Source organism: Nicotiana sylvestris, chromosome 6, assembly GCF_000393655.2.
Source record: "Nicotiana sylvestris chromosome 6, ASM39365v2, whole genome shotgun sequence".
In the NCBI taxonomy this organism is placed as follows: Eukaryota; Viridiplantae; Streptophyta; class Magnoliopsida; order Solanales; family Solanaceae; genus Nicotiana; species Nicotiana sylvestris.
The window spans coordinates 3,372,050-3,390,648 of record NC_091062.1 but is presented as its reverse complement, the minus strand read 5'-3'; the positions used below and the strand labels follow the sequence as shown (position 1 = coordinate 3,390,648).

The following is an 18,599-nucleotide window of genomic DNA, read 5'->3' as shown; positions in this document are numbered from 1 at the left end:
AATCCACCATTGAAGGACCTTGAAGCTTGAAACTCATAACTTGGTTTATTTGACTTTTGAATTGTTTTGATTCGATCTTGCATGGGTTTGTTTGGAAAGTTGATTGGAGGTTGTAGATAAAGCGCTAGTCAATTTGGTGGAAATTTTGTAGTAGATTTTAGAAATTTGGGTTGAAATATAGTTGAACTAGAGAAGAAGATGAATTGAAATTGTATACCCAAATAGTATACAAATATACCATTTTGGTATACATTTAATTCCAACATATACTACTACAGTATACAATATAATATAATAGTATATTATTATAATAATTTGGTCATTTTAAACTTTTTCATTGGGTCCATTTTTTTAACTTTTGGTTGAAATTGAGTTGAACTATCAAAGAAGACAGATTTGTACTATATAACAAAATGGTATATTGTATACTGTATTGGTATACAATAATTAATTCAAGAGTATATAATTTAACTACAATAGTATACTATTAATTTTTTTTAAAGATATGAACCAATTCTCTATATACCAAAATAACATATTATTTATTTTGGTTATTCAATAGTGTATAATTTATTGTGTTGAATTGACGAAGAAGAATTTGTACTGTATACCAAAATGATATATCACATACCATTTTTATAAAAAGAAAATAATAAAAAATAGTGAAAACAGTAAATGGAATTAGAAAAGGAACAAGAACTAAAGAAAAAAAAAGGAAAAAGGGAGTTAAATGAAATTAGAAAAGCAACAAGAAATAAAGAAAAAAAAATAAAGGAGTCAAAATTAAGTGTGAAATAAGTTATGGTAAAAATAACAATAATACGATTTGGACAAAAATAAATGAATAGGAAAAGAGAAAAAAGAAAACTATAAGAAGAAACCGAGAAAAAATAAAAGGAGAAAAGAAAGAAAAAAAGGAAAAAAAGAAGAAGCATAAAAATAAAAAAAGATTTCCCACAAAAACTAATATGGGTAGAAAATATAATTATTTTGATGGGTAAAAAAATAAATGGGTAAGTAAGGGTAAATTTTTGTGGGTAACTGTATCATTCACCCAAAAGATCCTAGTTGGTAAAAAATTATTTAGTTGCTCTTCTGTGATACTTACGCAAAGCAAGTGATTTTTATTTTTTCAATTTTTTTTACAAAATATTATTCCTTTCGGTCCACAATAAGTGATTATTTCACCTTCTATTTTGGTCCAAAATAAGTGTCCATTTATATAATTAAGAAGGAATTAATTTATTTTTTTAAAATTTGCCCTTATATAGTCAAGATAATACTCTCTCCGTTCCAATTTATGTGAACCTGTTTGACTGGGCACGAAGTTTTTTAAGAAAAAAATGAAGACTTTTAAAATTTGTAGTCCTAAACAAATCCAAATGGGGCCCAGAATATTTGTGTGGTTATAAAAGCTTTTCATTAAGGGTAGAATTGTAACTTTAAGCTAAATTGTTATCAAATTTAGAAAAGGTTCATTTTTTTTGGAACAGACAAAAAAAATAGGTTTACATAAATTAGAATAGAAGAAGTAATTAATTAAAATTAATTTAATGAATATATGTTTTGAGTTCGTATTTACTTAATGGGTATATCAAAATCCAAAAGTAAAATGATCGGAGGAAGTGTAATTTAGCAACTTTAGGTTGTAATAAAGTAAGAATTGGGTGATTATCCATAAAATTTCTAAGCCAACACGTGGAAAATAACAAACAATGAAAATAAATAAAAAGAAGATGCAAAAAATCTACACACTTCAGCTACCGGACAAAACTCAACAATGGAGAGAGCAACACCTGTACGAAAGCCACCACACCTCCACCGTCCATTTGCTGACGTGGACGGAGGTCCCGCCGGAGAACAACTCCCCCTCTCCACTGCCGCCTCTGCAATGTCTCTCGCTCCGGCGATCGTTCTCCACCACCGGCGACCAATTCCCACAGTTTTCGACCGTAAATGTTTTGATTGTTACACAACAACAAGCTATTGATTCAAGCGAAGAGCATTATTTTTATTTTTTCCATTATTACTCAGTTCTGTCTCAATATTACACGTATTTGTTCTACCAATTATTGTCAATTGCTATCCTTGACTGGTGAGAGGATTGCTGGTCTGCTACAGGGGCTATAGTTATTTTTCTGAAAAAAATAAAAAAAACAATAGTGAGAACTTTTGAAAAATAAAAAGAGTATTCTGGAAATTTTTTTAATCACCCAGAAATGTCGAGGCTAGTGGCACATGATCGGGTTAATGAACCCGCCCCTTTAGCAATAGGCCACCATATTTGCTTGCAGAATCTTTTTTTTAATTATTATTTATTATTCGTCTTTTCCTCTTCTTGAGCCAAACCTAGGCAGAGATAAGGTCTGCATATACAATACCCTTCCAGATCCACTAGTGGGATTTTACTGGATCATTGATATTGTTATATTTATTTATTCAAGCCATAAACCCAGGGTATGCTGCCCTATGGTGGTGGGTTTTGGCCATCAAAATTTAGTGGCAGGTAACCAAGCAAGCTAATATGAATTTAGAGTTTCTGATTAACCAGCTACTCCCTCCATTTCGACTTTGATGATATAGTTTGACTTAACATATTCTTTTCTAATATTATTGTCGAGTCGAGGATCTCCCAAAAACAGCCTCTCTACCCCTCCAAGACAGGGATAAGGTCTGCGTATACTCTACGCTCCCCAGATCCAACTAGTGGGATTTTATTGGGTGGTAGTTGTTGTAGTTTGACTTGACACAAAGTTTAAGGGATAAAAAGATAACTTTTGTAAAATATGTGGTGCTAAAAGCTTAGGGTGCAAAAGTTTAGTGGGTCATGATATTTGTGTAGTTATAAAAGCTTGTGTAGAATGGAAAGTTTAAAGTTAAATTTATTTTTAAATATAGAAATGTATAATTCTTTTTGGAATACATTAATATGGAAAATGTGTCATTTAAATTAAAAAGAGAAAGTAATTATTGATTAAGCCAGTGATTGTCATCCGGTTTTTATAAAATCAAGTCTTTCTTTGTTTAATATAAAATTAACTTGGTGGTAATATGATTGCAGACACCATTTCAATCAGTCCAAGGTATGCCATCTTTCTTTGTCTTCCCACTTCTTTCTTTGACTTATTAATCTCTAATCTCCATTAAAACCAGCTAAGTGAATGTACTATATATAACCAACTTGATTTGTCTTTGTCTTCCCACTTCTTTCTTTGACTTATTAATCTCTAATCTCCATTAAAACCAGCTAAGTGAAAGTACTATATATAACCAACTTGATTTGTAATATACTAACACCCATGTGGTATAATATTGTATTTCCCTAATTGAAGTTGTCATCTCATCCAAATTAGTCAAATCTTTAGTTCTTGTTTGCAATTTACTTGGTAATTTGTTTGCACATACCATTTGAGGTATGCCTTTTTTATGTCTTCTGAGATCTTTTTCTTGGTTACTGTACTGTATGTTTTGTGCTTTATCCATTTGTTGATTGTTATTCATATTAAGTTTCTTATATATTTTTCTCCAAGTATTTCTTATATTAAGTTTTAGCTTTTTGCGCTACTACAAATCTAATTTTAGGATAGATCTAATTTTCTTCCTTTTTAAACTAGGGAAAAGTATACATCAAAGTTTGCAGTTCACCTCTTGAATAATAGTTTCAACTTTGCCTACCTGATATAAAGAGTTCATTTGTGGAACTTTAATGCTTTCTAATTCTATTTAAAGATATAATTTGACCAGAATTTTCAAGTAAAGTTCCCTTTCCAGATTTTGATGTTGGAAAATCCAAGGGTGCAATATGTTGGATTTTATAGAGATCTGATGTTCCAAGTTTAGCTCTTTTGACTTGCTGCAGTATTTTCTTCATACTGCTTTTTAATAAAACAAAAAAAAGCAGGGTGCAATATGTGGCAAGGTTTCCTTAGTATTTCTTTCATTACAAATACATACTATTCAATCCGTTTCAATCTATGTGACACACTTTCCTTATAAGTTCACTTCAAAAAGAATGACACTTTTTTATATTTAGCCACACAAATATTAACATGTTTATGACCACAAGTTTCAAAAGTCTTATAGCCACATAAATGTTATGATATGTTTAAGATTACAACAACAACAACGACCCAGTATAATCCCACAAGTGGGGTCTGGGGGATATGTTTAAGATTACAAGTTTCAAAAATCTCTTTTTCCTTAAATTCCGTGTTAAGTCAAACTATGTCGCATAAATTGAAACGGAGGGGGTAGTTGCTATCGATTTACTTTAGGAAGTAGCTTTCATCTCATAGCATCTCGCTTGTTATGGAAAATACTGTGTTGGTTAGGTCTTTAATGGGTAATGCCAGGCATGGTCAAAAAAGTTCCATTTGGCTGGACCTTAGTTGCTCCAGGAGCACTGATGTGGACCGTATGGAGAGAGTAATAGGATTGCTTTTGATAGAATTGAGAAGGATTTTGTACACTTGAGGAGTAGCCTTTTATCCCTTATTTCCTTTTGGCGCACCCACGTGATTCCTGTAGTTATAGAACATCATTCGTACAGAACCATAGTTTTTTGTGCATTGAGTGTGAAGGATAGTTTTAAGAGATTAATAACCTAGAAATATGGGTACCAGATCTAGTAAAGACTATTGTTTCACTTATCTTTAACCAAATTCTGAGGATTAGAGATCAAAGTTTATAAGTAGTGAAAAACCATGTTTAGTAACATTGATGACATGAAGATGAAATAGACGCAATGTTTTTTGAAGATACAAAAAACTCTCGATTTCTTTTTAAATGATCAAGTCGTAGAATCGATTGAGATTTGAGACAGTGATGGCTGAAAATCTACCCGATGTTCTCTCTGTTTTTGCCTTCCCTTTTACAACTTTATTGATCATGTTATATATACCATTGACGTCCTAAATCTTGCAGCTTTCAGGTCATAATTGGAATAGAATAGATATGGCTTATGCTAGTATTGCTTCTCTTATGAGAATGATAGAACTACTCTTGACATCCAAGTCGCCAATGCAATCTCTAATTTGCGACCACAAAGAAGAATTTCTCACTCTTCAGAGAAAAGTTAGTTCCTTGGAAGTATTTCTCAAGAATTTTGAGAAAAGCAATGATACTGAGAAAATGGCATATTTGGAAGCGCAGATAAAAGACGTCACAAATGCTGTGGAACACACAATTCAACTGAGACTAACAGAAGCTGTAATGGCAAATGATGAAATGCATAAAGAAAAGGAACATAAGAGGCTTTTTAATAGCCTAAAACAAGTAGCAGAGGACATTGATCATGTCCAGAATGAGTCACCAAACATTCAAGATTATAATACGGTGAGCCTTTATCAAAGGAAATGGTTGCTGGAAAAACTGACACAATATGATGGCTCGTCTGATCTCAAAGTCATCTCGATCATCGGGATGGGGGGCATCGGTAAAACGACTTTAGCAAAAGAAGTTTACGATTATGAATCAATTCGATTTCATTATGATGTTCGTGCCTGGACTACTGTATCTCAACAGTATAATGTAAAAGATATCCTGGAAAGCCTTCTGCATTCTACAATGGGTAGCCAATTTTACACAGATGATAAGTTAGAGCTAGCAGACAGGCTACGAAAAAGTTTAATGGGTAAGAGATATTTAATTGTCATGGATGACATGTGGAACAGTAACGCATGGGATGACGTGAGACATTGCTTTCCATGTTGCAACAATAGGAGTCGAATATTGTTGACTACCCGTAACAAAGAAGTAGCTTATTATGCTGGTACAGAGAATCTTTCTTTGCAGATGGACCTCATGGACCCAGATGAGAGTTGGAACCTTGCCAAAAGTATGGTGTTTGTAAATGAAGCATTACCATATGAGTTCGAGACTATTGGGAAGCAAATTATAGAGTATTGCACAGGGTTACCACTAGCTATTCTCGTGATTTCTGGGCTTCTCTCCAGATCTAAAAGGACAATAGAAGATTGGGAAAATATTGCTGAAGATGTCGTGTCATTTGTCACAAAAGATCCATATGAACGATATCGACATGTGCTTGGGTTGTGTTACAATCACTTAACCAGTGACCTAAAAGCATGCCTTCTGTATTTTGGGATTTTTCCAGAAGACACTGAGATTTCGGTGAAGAGTTTGGTGAGATTCTGGATGGCTGAGGGCTTCCTGAAGTCAGAAAAAGACGTGGAAAGAGAGGCTGAGAAGTGCTTACAAGATCTTCTCGACAGACATCTAGTTCTTGTCTGGAAGAAAAGGTTGGATGGCACAAAAATTAGATCATGTAAGGTTCATGATCTAATACATGAGCTGTGCTTGAGAGAATTAGCTCAAAGCCAAGACATTTTTGTCATGAAAGACATTGTTTTTGATAAATCATATGAAGATGATGATTTGGATGAAGGTGACGATTCTGGTGGAGATGGTGATTCAGATGCAAAAGAAGCTCAAAGCCATGCTTTTTCTCCAGAATGTCATAATCTCAGTACGCATAAAATGCATCCCTTTAAGCGATGGACTGATGATAGAATGTGTTTGGCCCTTCTTACCCCCGAACATGACCATATGATAAGCAGGCAGACAGATGATGATGATTACACTCTCTTGAAACGAACTCGTTCCATTTTCTCTTTTTGTCTTAATTCAACTTTTACTCTCAATTCAGAGCTTATTCATTTTAGTTTACTTAGAATCTTGGACTTGGGTACCACAAAGTTAAGAAGTTTCCCTCCACATGTACTATGTCTCATTTGGTTGAGGTTCCTAGCATTGTCCGGCTTCGGCGAGGATTTTTACGTACCTCCAGAAATTTACAGATTATGGAATCTGCAAACGCTCATTGTTAAATGGCGTTGTCCTAGATATGAGACTTTTACGGAGAAAATTTGGGAACTAATGCAATTAAGTCAGCTCAGACTACATAAATTTTATTTGTCAAATCCTCCAAGGGAATCTGATAACGAGGAGAGCTACTTGGCTTTTTCAAACATACATAGTATTTCTGGCTTGTCTCCAAGTAGTTGCACAAAGGAGGTTATTTCAGGGATTCGGAATGTTAAGAAGTTAGTAATCCATGGACATGCCAATGACTATGAAATCTTTCAAGAATCTAGACTTTTCGACAATCTTGTCCATCTACATCAACTTGAAACATTGAGTTTTGAATTTCGTAGGTGGGGCTCATCAGAAAACTGGCGGATTTCACCAGCGACTATTCCAAGTGCAAAAGCTTTTCCAGTAACACTCAGGAAGTTAAAGCTGAAGTCAACTTATGTAAGGTGGGAGGACTTGAACATCGTAGGTGAGTTGCCTAACCTTGAGGTGCTGAAGTTGATGTGGAAAGCTTGTATTGGCGAAGAATGGTATCCAATTGAAGGAGGATTTACTCGATTGAAGCTTTTGCTAATTGAGCATTGTGATCTCAAGTACTGGAAAGCCACAGATGACAATTTTCCTGTCCTTGAGCGCCTCTTGTTTAGACATTGCAGGTCCTTGGAAGAGATACCCATTGTCTTTGCATATATTGACTCACTACAACTAATTGAGTTAACCAACTGTACAACTGAACTCGAGGCTTCTGCTGTACGAATTCAAGAAGAACAAGAAGAACTTGGAATCAAACCCGTGGATGTTCGTATCTCATGTAAGTATAATACTGGTAGCCGTACCCGCGCAATGCGCGGTCAATATTAAAATCATTATTAAATTAACAGCTTGTTTGGATGGTTGTTACCCATTGTATTGTATCGTATTGTTACGTTAAATATGATGTTTGTTTTGATTGTTACTTAAATTTTATTGTATCGTATCGTTAAATCCGTCGTTACATAATGACGAAATGTGCCACTTTATGTAACGACAGATTTGGTGTGGTCGCATCGTTACCTTGTCTTTTTCTCTCAATCTCACCCTTCATTATTATTAAATAATTTTATTTTATCCTTTGTCATACCTTTTTATATAATAATTTTACCATGTATCATAATTTTTCTTTATAATATTGCAAGTTTATTCTTCATATTGTTGGTGTGTGATATCATGAAACAAATGGCAAACGACGTAATCTATCCAAACATTGTATTTATCAAACGATATAGTACAACACAATACAATACGATACGATATATTATGAAACGATATGTAACAACCACCCAAACAAGATGTAAAGGGACTTATACAGTCTTTGAATAATTTTTTTATTCTATATTTTTCTTTATTCTATTATCCAATGTTTAGTAATTTTACATTGTTAATAGAAATTTTTATTTAGCATATTACTTTGTTTAAATGTTTTGTCTGCTCTCTTTCTTTTTGTAATATTAGAGAAGATATATATATTTTAATAATCTTGGAATATTTTTTATTTTAAATATTATTATTATGTTGTTAATAATATTATCTGAATTTTAATGAATAAAATCTCTATTAAATTAAAGGGACTTATATAATCTTGGAATATTTTCTAGGCCGTCACTTGACTTAAGGAGAGGGTTTTTTCCTCTCCTTTTACTAATATATAGATTACTTTATTTAAATTTTTGTATGCTACTTTCTTCTCATAATATAATAGAAGATACGTATATTTTTATTTTTTTAGTTTATTATATTATTCTCAATAATATTTTCTGAATAAATAATCTTTTTATTTTAAAAATAAAAACAAAAAATCATTTTCAAAAACAAAGAAATTTTAAATTGGCATTTTTTATTATATGGTAATTTTAGTTTTTTATTTTAAAATAATTTATAAACTCTAACTTGAAACTACTCTCCAATTTGAATGGACAATTTTTTTAATATTTTTTTATTATAAAATATATTATTTTATAGATATTTAAATTCAAAAATAATAACCAATAACTAATTATTAACTAAATAACTAATTATTAACTACTTATTCCATGTGGCTTTTTTCTAAGCTGCCACTTTGCTTAAGGAGAGGATTTTTTCCTCTCCTTTTAATAATATATAGAATATAGATTATATTCCAGAATGAACTTTCCATAATTGCTTATGACACACATGTATTTATCACAAAGTTACTTAGGAGCTGGACTAGGCCATACTCCCAATCCCTAGTGAAGATTGAACAAACTCAATTCTGTAAAATGGTTTGGAAAATAGGATACTAAACAACATAGTTCTATGATGAGATTCCTCCTATTTAGAGAAAATAATCTACATCCTAAGGAACACCAAAAGAGTAAAAAAGAATTTCCTTAATAAACTTAAACTAGTTTGTATAATGTCCTTGCCGTTCTTTTGCTTGCTTTTTATCTTTTCTAAACTTTTCTATTCTTGATTAATACACATAACATTTGGATGACTCTATGCTTCATTTTGATTGCGTGAATAAAAAATATTGCAAATAATTAATAAAGGAGATGCCAAGTCATAGTTGTAAATATAATGACCAAACCCTCCCGAGCTTAATGATGTACTCCCGCCGTTTACTTTTACTTGTCATGTTTCAATTTTCGAGAGTTAAATTACATAAACTTAGACCAACATGTTTAACATGTATTCTTTTACCATATTGATATGAGAAAAATTATAAATTATAAAGTATTTTTTTGTATAGTTTCCAAATATCAAAATTTTAGTTTTAAAATATTAAGAAAATCTAACGCAATTTAGTTTTAAAAAATTAATCAAGTTGACTCTCGAAAAGCGAAATATGACAAATAAAAGTGAATTTGCTTGAACAAGCTCTAAATCTGTCTTTGGAAGCTTGTGCCTTGTCAAACTAGTACTGACCCTTTTATGTTTCTTTTCTACAGCACTAAAACCAGCGGCGGAGTCAATAAGTTCACTGGGTGCAAATAATTTCTGAAGGTCACCGGATTGGGTAAAACTTGAATTAACCGTGGTGCACTTGCAGAAAACTCCTTGCCAAGGGCCTATGCACCCCCGGGATTAGTCGGGGCTCGAAGAGACTCGGACACCCGGTGCAAATCAAAAAAAAAAAACCCAGCGGCGGAGTCAATAAGTTCAACAAGGGTTTGAACACCCTTTGCCAGTGGGCTATGCAAGGGTGTTCAAAGTCTATTTTTTAATCAATAACAAGTAATATTTTACTTTATACGTAGTATAATTTTTCGGCGAAAGGTGTTCAGTTGACCACCCTTGGGCCAACATAGCTTCGCCCCTGAGCAGTACAACCATCTTATTAAAGCGGGAGTTATTTCGATTCAGAGTGACATTCTGGTTTTATCACTGTTGTTGGAGGTAGTGTGATAATTCAGAGTGACATTAGCTAAGGTGTTTAAGAGCTGAAGGATTGACGTCCATTGTTCCAATTTACCATTACGTTACCAGGTTTTAGCAATACTATATGGCTTTCTCTTTTCGTCTTCTTGAGCCGAGGGCCTATTGGAAACAACCTCTCTATCCCTCGGGGTAAATGTAAGGTTTGCGTACACACTATCCTCCCCAGACCCCACTTATGAAATTTTACTGGATCATAGTAGTAGTAGTAGTTGTTGTTGTTATTGTATATGGCTTTTTCAAGGAGATGTTATTTCTCTAGATTGTAATAATGGGTCTAAGTTTTATATTACCATACTTTGAGTTTGTAGAATTGTTAGTGATATTACTAAACTTTTAAATATCTGTTATGTTCCTTAGCATCTATGATTGTAATTGGATTTAGAGATGGAAAAATATGTGTAAAATATAAACCTAACAGGTTGCTCACTAAGTCACTATAGTATTATCAAAGGCTCATTCAAGGCGTGCTTAAGCCCTAAAGCTTAGAAAAGCTCAGAGAGAGTGCTTCGCCTCGCTTAAGTTGCTCTTCAGTCTAAGGCAAGGCATTAAGAAATGCACCTCATTGCCCATGAGTTTTGTCGTAAATTAAGGGACACTAAACAACAAACATAATCAGAAAATAAGTGTATTAGCTATAAAGGAAACATTACGAATGAACTTGTTGTTTTATTCTTTAATATATGTATATATGTATCATTGCGCCTCTTTTTTACTAAAGCCCCCACTTTAAGTGCGATTTGCGCTTAAAGCTCCAACAACCTAGAGCGCTTTAAAGAGCTTTTCGCTTTTGACAACTCTGGCTCGCTACCTATTCCATCTGGGCATGTAATTAGAATTTTTTTCATGAAGGCATAATGGTTAACAGTTAACACGATCGCACTAATTTTAGTTGGTCAAGCCATTTCTTACAACTAGTTTTAGTATACGTGTGTGACACATGTTTATTACATTAATAAAAAATTTCTTAATAAATTATATTCTTCTTAAAATAATCCTTAGGGTAGAACTTGAGTAAAGAAACATAGATCGAGTAAAAATCATGAATTAAATATTAAATATTATGCAGCATACGTTGGATCCTATAATATTTAAAATAAAATTATATTTTAGGCACAAAAAAAATAGTTGGATCTTATAATAGTTAGACAATGTTATTTGTCTGTTTCTTTTCAATTTTGATTTTATATAAGTTATTAGGCCTTCATTGTCACTTTAATTATATGTTTATTCCTTCAGACTCGAACTCACAACCTATTGGTTGGAAGTGGAGGTTGCTTACCATTAAAAACACAAAGCATCTTAGCAAAATATCATTCACGTTTTTACCCTGTAAAAACAGATTTCAAATTGGACAAAATCGTAATATAGGCTACCTTCCTAATATTTAGGATTTCAAAATCAACTAAACTTCTGCTAATTAAATCGTTCCTTATTGAATATATTTTAATATTTAAGAATTTAAAATCAATTAAGATTTTACCTATATAAATTAATTTTTTATCTGAATCATGTAACATAATGCAAAACCTTTTCAAGTTACTAATCGTGAGAAGTAAGAATTCAAAGAATTGAAACTCTCCATCAGGGGCGGCCCGACGACTTTTGTGGCCTAAAGCCAAACTTCATGAGGGGCCTTAACTTTTTATTTTTTTTATTATTTATTTGAAGTCTATTTTTTAGTTTTTCTTAGATACAAAGTTATTAATGATTTTCTTATAGTCAATAACTCCTAATAAGTATTTCTCAACTAACAATATAGCTAATTCATTTAATCGCCTTTCTTGTGACATTGCTGTTCTTAGGTAAGATTTTATCAATTTTAGTTTTGAAAACTCCTTTCCGTTGAAGCAACGGTAACATGAGTTATTAACATTATTTCATAAGAAATTTAAGCATTTCAAAAAGAATTAAATTTTTTTATTTAATTAAATGTATCAATTACACTATTATCTTCTAATTGTGTTGTTTTCCTTAATAATTTTAATTCAGAAAATAAATTTAAACCATCAATATCAAATTGATTATTATGCTTTAAGAAACATTCAAGATTAAAGCAATATTTTTTCAAATTTCCAATATCTAGGGATCTTAGTTTTTACTACCAAATAGAAAATCAAAAATTTACTGGTATTGAGTGTAAGTAAAGAATTTACTTCTTTTTGAATTTTATACTATAAACAAAAGTTATCAGGTTGGAAGATTGTAAAGGAGCTACCACCAAATGATGTGATGCAGTGGATGAGACTGCTCTTCCCTTAACCAAAGGTCTCGAGTTCGAGCCCTGGGTATGAAAAAATCCTTGGTAGGGAGCGCTTCCCCCCGAATGGGGCCTTACGCAGCGTGAATCCGGATATAGTTGGGCTCCAATACGGGTACCGAACACCGGGTGAGAAACCAAAATAAAAAGAAGATTGTAAAGGAGTTAGACGAAGTTAAAGAAGTTGGCGTAGTGAACATATAAGATGAAGAGAGGGAAGGATGCCGGATGTCTATTTGGAAACAGCCTCTCTACCCCAGGGTAGGGATAAGGTCTGCGTACACACTACCCTCCCCAGACCCCACTAAGTGGGATTATACTGGGTTGTTGTTGTTGTTGTTGCTTTATGCTTTTAATATAGACTAGTCTCTATGTTCGTGCGATACACGAATATTTTTTGTTAAATATTATATCGCATACCAAAAGTAAAACAATTTCAATTGCGTATATATTCTAAAATTATTTAATAATCAATTCCTTAAAATAAAAAATAACAAAGTATAACATATAGTGTAAACAAACTCATAATTGTTTTTTGACGCAATCAAAAAACAAAATGAAACTAAACATTTTGAAATCACATAGTTCGTGATTTAAGTTGTTAATTCATGTTAAGAATGCAACGGTACTTTTTTTTTTGTGATGCAAAAATTTACTTTAGTTCAGCTTAAATGATTCATGTTAAGGAGGTCAATTTTAGATTAAGATTTACTGTATTAATGATAATAATAAATTGATTAATTTTAATAGATTTTCAATTTAAATTGAATGAGAAAGTCAAAAAATCTGCGTTCTGCAAGAACACGTCCACAATTGCGGTTAGATGGCAAATGTCATCTCTTCATTTGATTCTCATATTTATGAAAAATAATTATTTAGTACTTTTATAAAATTTACTTAAACGGTAAAAGAAGTTTGACCACATATATATTCTATTTTTTAAAATTATAATACTACCAAGTTCTCGTTGTTAAATATTTCATGGTATCAGCCATTTCCAAATTTTAAGGCACTTCAATTTGTTTTATCCAAAAATAAAAAATACACTTATATTTAAAAGCATATCTATTTTTATGATTAGTTTTCTTCCATCCATAAAGCTCCTCAAAATCTCCTATTATAATGAAATTAACAACTAATAGGATCAAGTAATCCCAAAAGCAAGTTCTTTGTTTTCATTTTTTTTTCCAATGGAACTTGTCTTAGGGAAAGTACTTTATGACAAAACAACAAATTTCAATTCTTTCACAATAAAATTCCAAATTATCAATAAATTGTTAAAGTAGCAATGATTTACCAAGTTGCTAGACAAAAAAGGATATTTAAAAGCAAACGGAATCTAATTCTTTATAGTAGTTATTAGCATGTACATATAGTTCTTTAACGCAATTCTAAGTTGTTTGAGTACCAAATCAATTTTCAAAAGGAATTTTTACATTCCTATGCCATATATGAAACTATATTACCATCAATGTTTAATGTTTGATATAATTATATTTAGTATATCTAATTATCAATTTTTTATACCATAATGTATTTTAACTGTACATTAATTGTACCTTATATCACTCCTAAATTTATGGTACCGTATATTTCTCCAAATCCCTCCCCCTCTCCCACCATCACCACCACGTTTCTCTCTCCCAACCCCACATCCTCACCCACGTATCACCACACATCCAAAAATCAAAAAAAAAAAAAAAACAGAAAAACAATTGAAACCCTCTACCATTAACGTCCAAAATCAAGGTTTTTTCTTCTACAACCAGTCAAAATTGAAGTCAAATCTTCAAAGTTCATACACAGCAATAACTTTTGATGGTTATAATTTCGGGTTCCTTCAATAATATAAGAGGAAAGGAAAAGAGAGAAGCAATTCCACCATTGATAGCCATTAAAAAGCTTTGAATTCAAATTTGGGTTTTCAAAAATCATTATTTGTTTGGATTGGGTGTTATTTTTGGAGTTTATATTTCAATTTTGAGGGGTTTTGGTGAAGACTAGACTTGATTTTGGTTGAATTTCGGATTGAAATCCGAAGAAGGAGAAGAAGAAGAAGAAGAAGACATGACATACATTATATTGCAAAGATTGTAGAAAAATTGTAGATAAATTGTAGAAAATTTGTAAACTCCTGTCCGATTTATTTTTGAGCTTTTGTGTTAAAATTTTTGATGGGGGCTTGTTATTCCACTTCGTTTGTTTTGGAGCTAACTTGTACAGAGGAGAAGATGTTTTTTAAGTTATATATATTGGTATACCTTTAAATTCAAGAAAGTATGGTTGCATTGTATTTAAAGAGGCGTGAATTTGTAGAATAGGTTGAATGTGAGGAATGAGTCAAATAAGACTCACAATGACTTGTTTTCTACATGTAATCTATAACAAAACTACATATCATTTGAAAAATTAATATGAAAATACAGAATTTCAATATTTCTACAAATTATCTACAAAATTTCTACAAACTGTTCATAATAGAATTTATCTTTATTTTCATGCATGTTCGTCTGGAACACTAAAGTTACTTGATATGCCAACATCAACTGTTATAGAGGAATACAACTTATCTATAATTTTTTACAACTTTCACACATAATTTCCATCCAGTTAAATATAACTACAATAACATAAAATTTGAGCTTTGTGTTTTTGTGTTAAAAGTTTTGATGGGAGCTTGTTATTCCACTTCGTCTGTTTTGGAGCTAACTTGTGCAAAGGAGAAGATGTTTTTTAAGTTATATATATTCTATACCTTTAAATTCAAGAAAGTATGGTTGTATTGTATTTAAAGAGGCGTGAATTTGTAGAATAGGTTGAATGTGAGGAATGAGTCAAATAAGACTTACAATGGCTTGTTTTCTACATTTATTCTACAATAAAACTTCATATCATTTGAAAAATTAATATGAAAATACAGAATTTCAATGTTTCTATAAATTATCTACAAAATTTCGACAATTATTCATAATAGAATTTATCTTTATTTTCATGCATGTTCGTTTGGAACACTAAAGTTACTTGATATGCCAACATCTCCCGTTATAGAGGAATACAACTTATCTATAATTTTCTACAACTTTCACACATTATTTCTGCCCAGTGAAATACAACTAGAATAACATAAAACTTACATACAAATTTTATACAATATGTCTTTTGTATATTTTGTATCTGATTTATACATATTAAAAATAATTTTCATACAACTAATTATATATCATACAATTTATCTACAAATTATCTACAATTTTCGTACATTATTTCTACTAAGTTATATACAACTACAATATAATACCACTTAAATATAATTTTTATACAACGTTGTTCAACTTTCATACAATAGTTAAATGAATAAAAGAAAAATCAATAAACAACAGAATACAATTTTTCTACAATTTAACTACAATTTATCTACAAGTTTTCTACAATTTCTGCAATATAATGTATGTCACGTCTTCTTCTTCTTCGAGTTTCAATCCGAAATTCAGCCCAAATCAAGTCTAATCTTCACCAAAACCCCTCAAAATTGAGATATAAACTCCAAACCATATTCTCAATTATTTGCAACAACACCCAATCCAAACAAATAATGATTTTTGAAAACCCAAATTTGAATTCAAAACTTCAAAGCTTTTTAATGGCTGTCAATGGTGGAATTACTGCTCTCTTTTCCTTTGCTTTGTATTACTGAAATTTGGACATAATTGCGTTTGATGTAGAAGAATTGTAGAAGGTTTAGTCATTTTTTATTTGTGAATTGTAGAAGAATAATCAATTCGTTTTTGAATTGTAGAAGAATAATCAATTCGTTTTTGAATTGTAGAAGAATAATTGCGTTTGATGTAGAGACACTAAATTTGAAATGAAACTGACGAAAAAGATTAATGTACGTGATTTGCGTTTGGAAGATCTGGAAGAATATTTAATCCCTCAATTTTAGCGTGCCTAATTAAGGAAGCCTACAGCTACAATGATTCCTTATTTAATGCATGGTCTATATTTTGTAGAAATACTATTAGCATGAAGGGTAAAATGCAAACTATGAACAAATGTGACGACCCGGCCCGTCGTCACGTGAGTTACCGCCCTGTTTCCCCTATTTTATGTTTCTTCATGTTTTGTTATCGGTATTCGGTGTGTTAGAGTTAAATCGGATTGGTTTTGATAGGAAATGAGACACTTAGTCTCTTTAAGGAAGGCTTGTTTTGGAAAAGTCAACCGGATGTTGACTATTGAGTTTGAGGGCTCGGATGTGATTTCCGCTGATTTGGTTAGATTCGGGGGATGATATGTGGCTTAGGAGTGTGATCGGAATTGATTTTGGAGGTCCGAAGTAGAATTAGGCTTGAATTGGCGAAGTTAGTATTTTGGCGATTTCCCGTTGATAGATAAGATTTTGATCCGAGAGTCGGAATGAAATTCCGAGAGTTGCAGTGGCTTCGTTAGGTGATTTTGGATATGGGTGCAAAATTTCAGATCATTCGGAGGTGTTTTGGTCGGGGTTTTGATCAAATGCGTGTTTTAGAAGTTTTAAAAGAACTTAGGCTTGAATTCGATGTAATTCAATGATTTTAGTGTTAGTTGAGGTGTTTTGATGATTGGAGCAAGTTTGAATGATGTTTTAGGATGGGTTGGCACTTTTGGTTAAGGTCCCGGGGGCCTCGGGGAGATTTCGGATGGTTAACGGGAAGTTTGGAGTTGTAAAATACAGCAGAAAAATTGCTGAGTATTTTGTTCTATGCGATCGCAGAGGGTGTCATGCGATCACATAGAAGAAATTCGAGGGGCTGTTTGATTGTGCATGCGATCACAGTGGAAGTCATGCGATCGCACAGGGTAAATACCTTGTGCTATGCGATCGCAGGGAGGCCTATGCGATCGCATAGGGTTAAATCTAGGGGCAGAATATTTGTGCTATGCGATCGCATGGGCTCTAATGCAATCGCATAGAAGGAGCTACACTGGTCCGGGCAGAATGTTAAAAATATTTCATCCGCGAACCCAACCCATTTTTCCACCATTTTTGAGCAACCTTGAGAGCTTTTGGACGGGAAGTGAAGGGGTTTTGACGGTAAGTGATTGGAGGTAAGTCCTATGAACTAAATACATGATTATATTGTGAAATCATCTTCGAAATTCATGAAAATATAGCCAAAATTGTAAGAAATTAGGGCTTGAAATTGAAATTCTAAATTTGGGATTTGAGGGGCCATTTGTGGTCCGATTTGAGAGATTTTTGTATATATAGACTCGTGGCGAGATAAGGAACCCGATGACGTAAAATTTTTTGAGTTTTGAGACGTGGGCCCGTGGCTCGGGTTTTGCCAACTTCGTGATTCTTGATATTTTTCGATTGTTTTAGATTGGGTATTGTTCCCTCAGCATATTGTGATGTATTCGCTTTGATTTTGGTTAGATTCGACGCGCGTGGAGGCCGATTTGAGGGGCAAAGGAGTCACGAGCTAGATTGCACATCGTAGTGCTATATTGAGGTAAGATATGCGCTGGGTGATGAGTGTGGGGTCTTTCACTACTGGGGATTGTGACCTGGTCCATCCCGATTGATGATTTTACCGAATATTTGACTGAAATTCATTTGTTATCATCATGATTTGGGCTGATTGCCATATTTGGGCTTCGTGCCAACTATTTGAACCATTCGGGGATTTTTATCACTGTTTCCTCACTACTTGACTTATTATTTGAACTCAGTCCTGTTGATATCTTCTGTTTTACAAACTCAGCCACTTTACTCAGATTTGAAATTTAATGATATTTCTACATCATGTTTTGGGCTGAGAACTACTGTTTTACTAATGCCCAAGGGGCTTGTGATGATTTTTGGACTGAGTGAGGCCGAGGGCCATATGTGAGGATATACTGAGTGATATGAGGCCGAGGGCCTGAGATACTTTATATGCCACGAGGTGGCTTGAGTAATGTGAGGCCGAGTGCCGAGTGATGATGCCACGAGGTGGCTTGATATAGTGCTTGGGCCGTAAGGGGCCCCTCCGAAGTCTGTACACCCATAGTGAGCGCGGGTACCCATTGTTCCGAGTGATTGACG

General features: G+C 32.8%; 1 protein-coding gene across 3 annotated transcripts; it reads left to right on the top strand.

The window, feature by feature from the left end:
• The first annotated feature begins 1,752 nt into the window (after positions 1-1,752).
• Positions 1,753-9,882, top strand: LOC104221362 (putative late blight resistance protein homolog R1A-3). Of its 3 annotated transcripts, none has more exons than XM_009772427.2 (3): positions 1,753-3,083; positions 4,924-7,645; positions 9,783-9,882. In XM_009772427.2, exons 2-3 carry the CDS (start codon positions 4,954-4,956, stop codon positions 9,833-9,835), a joined length of 2,745 nt encoding a protein of 914 aa, XP_009770729.1. In that variant the 5' UTR covers positions 1,753-3,083; positions 4,924-4,953; the 3' UTR covers positions 9,836-9,882. The 3 variants fall into 3 exon arrangements, with proteins under 3 accessions (XP_009770729.1, XP_009770728.1, XP_009770726.1); XM_009772426.2 differs by having other exon boundaries at positions 1,753-3,413; XM_009772424.2 differs by having other exon boundaries at positions 1,753-7,645; positions 9,783-9,881.
• The last annotated feature ends 8,717 nt before the right edge of the window (positions 9,883-18,599 follow it).

Bases quoted from the DNA above. Each gene is read 5' to 3' on its own strand.
- LOC104221362 (XM_009772427.2), top strand. From the start codon at position 4,954: ATGGCTTATGCTAGTATTGCTTCTCTTATGAGAATGATAGAACTACTC. The intron at 7,646-9,782 runs GTAAGTATAATA...TCTTTTCTACAG, and splicing joins CGTGGATGTTCGTATCTCAT to CACTAAAACCAGCGGCGGAG.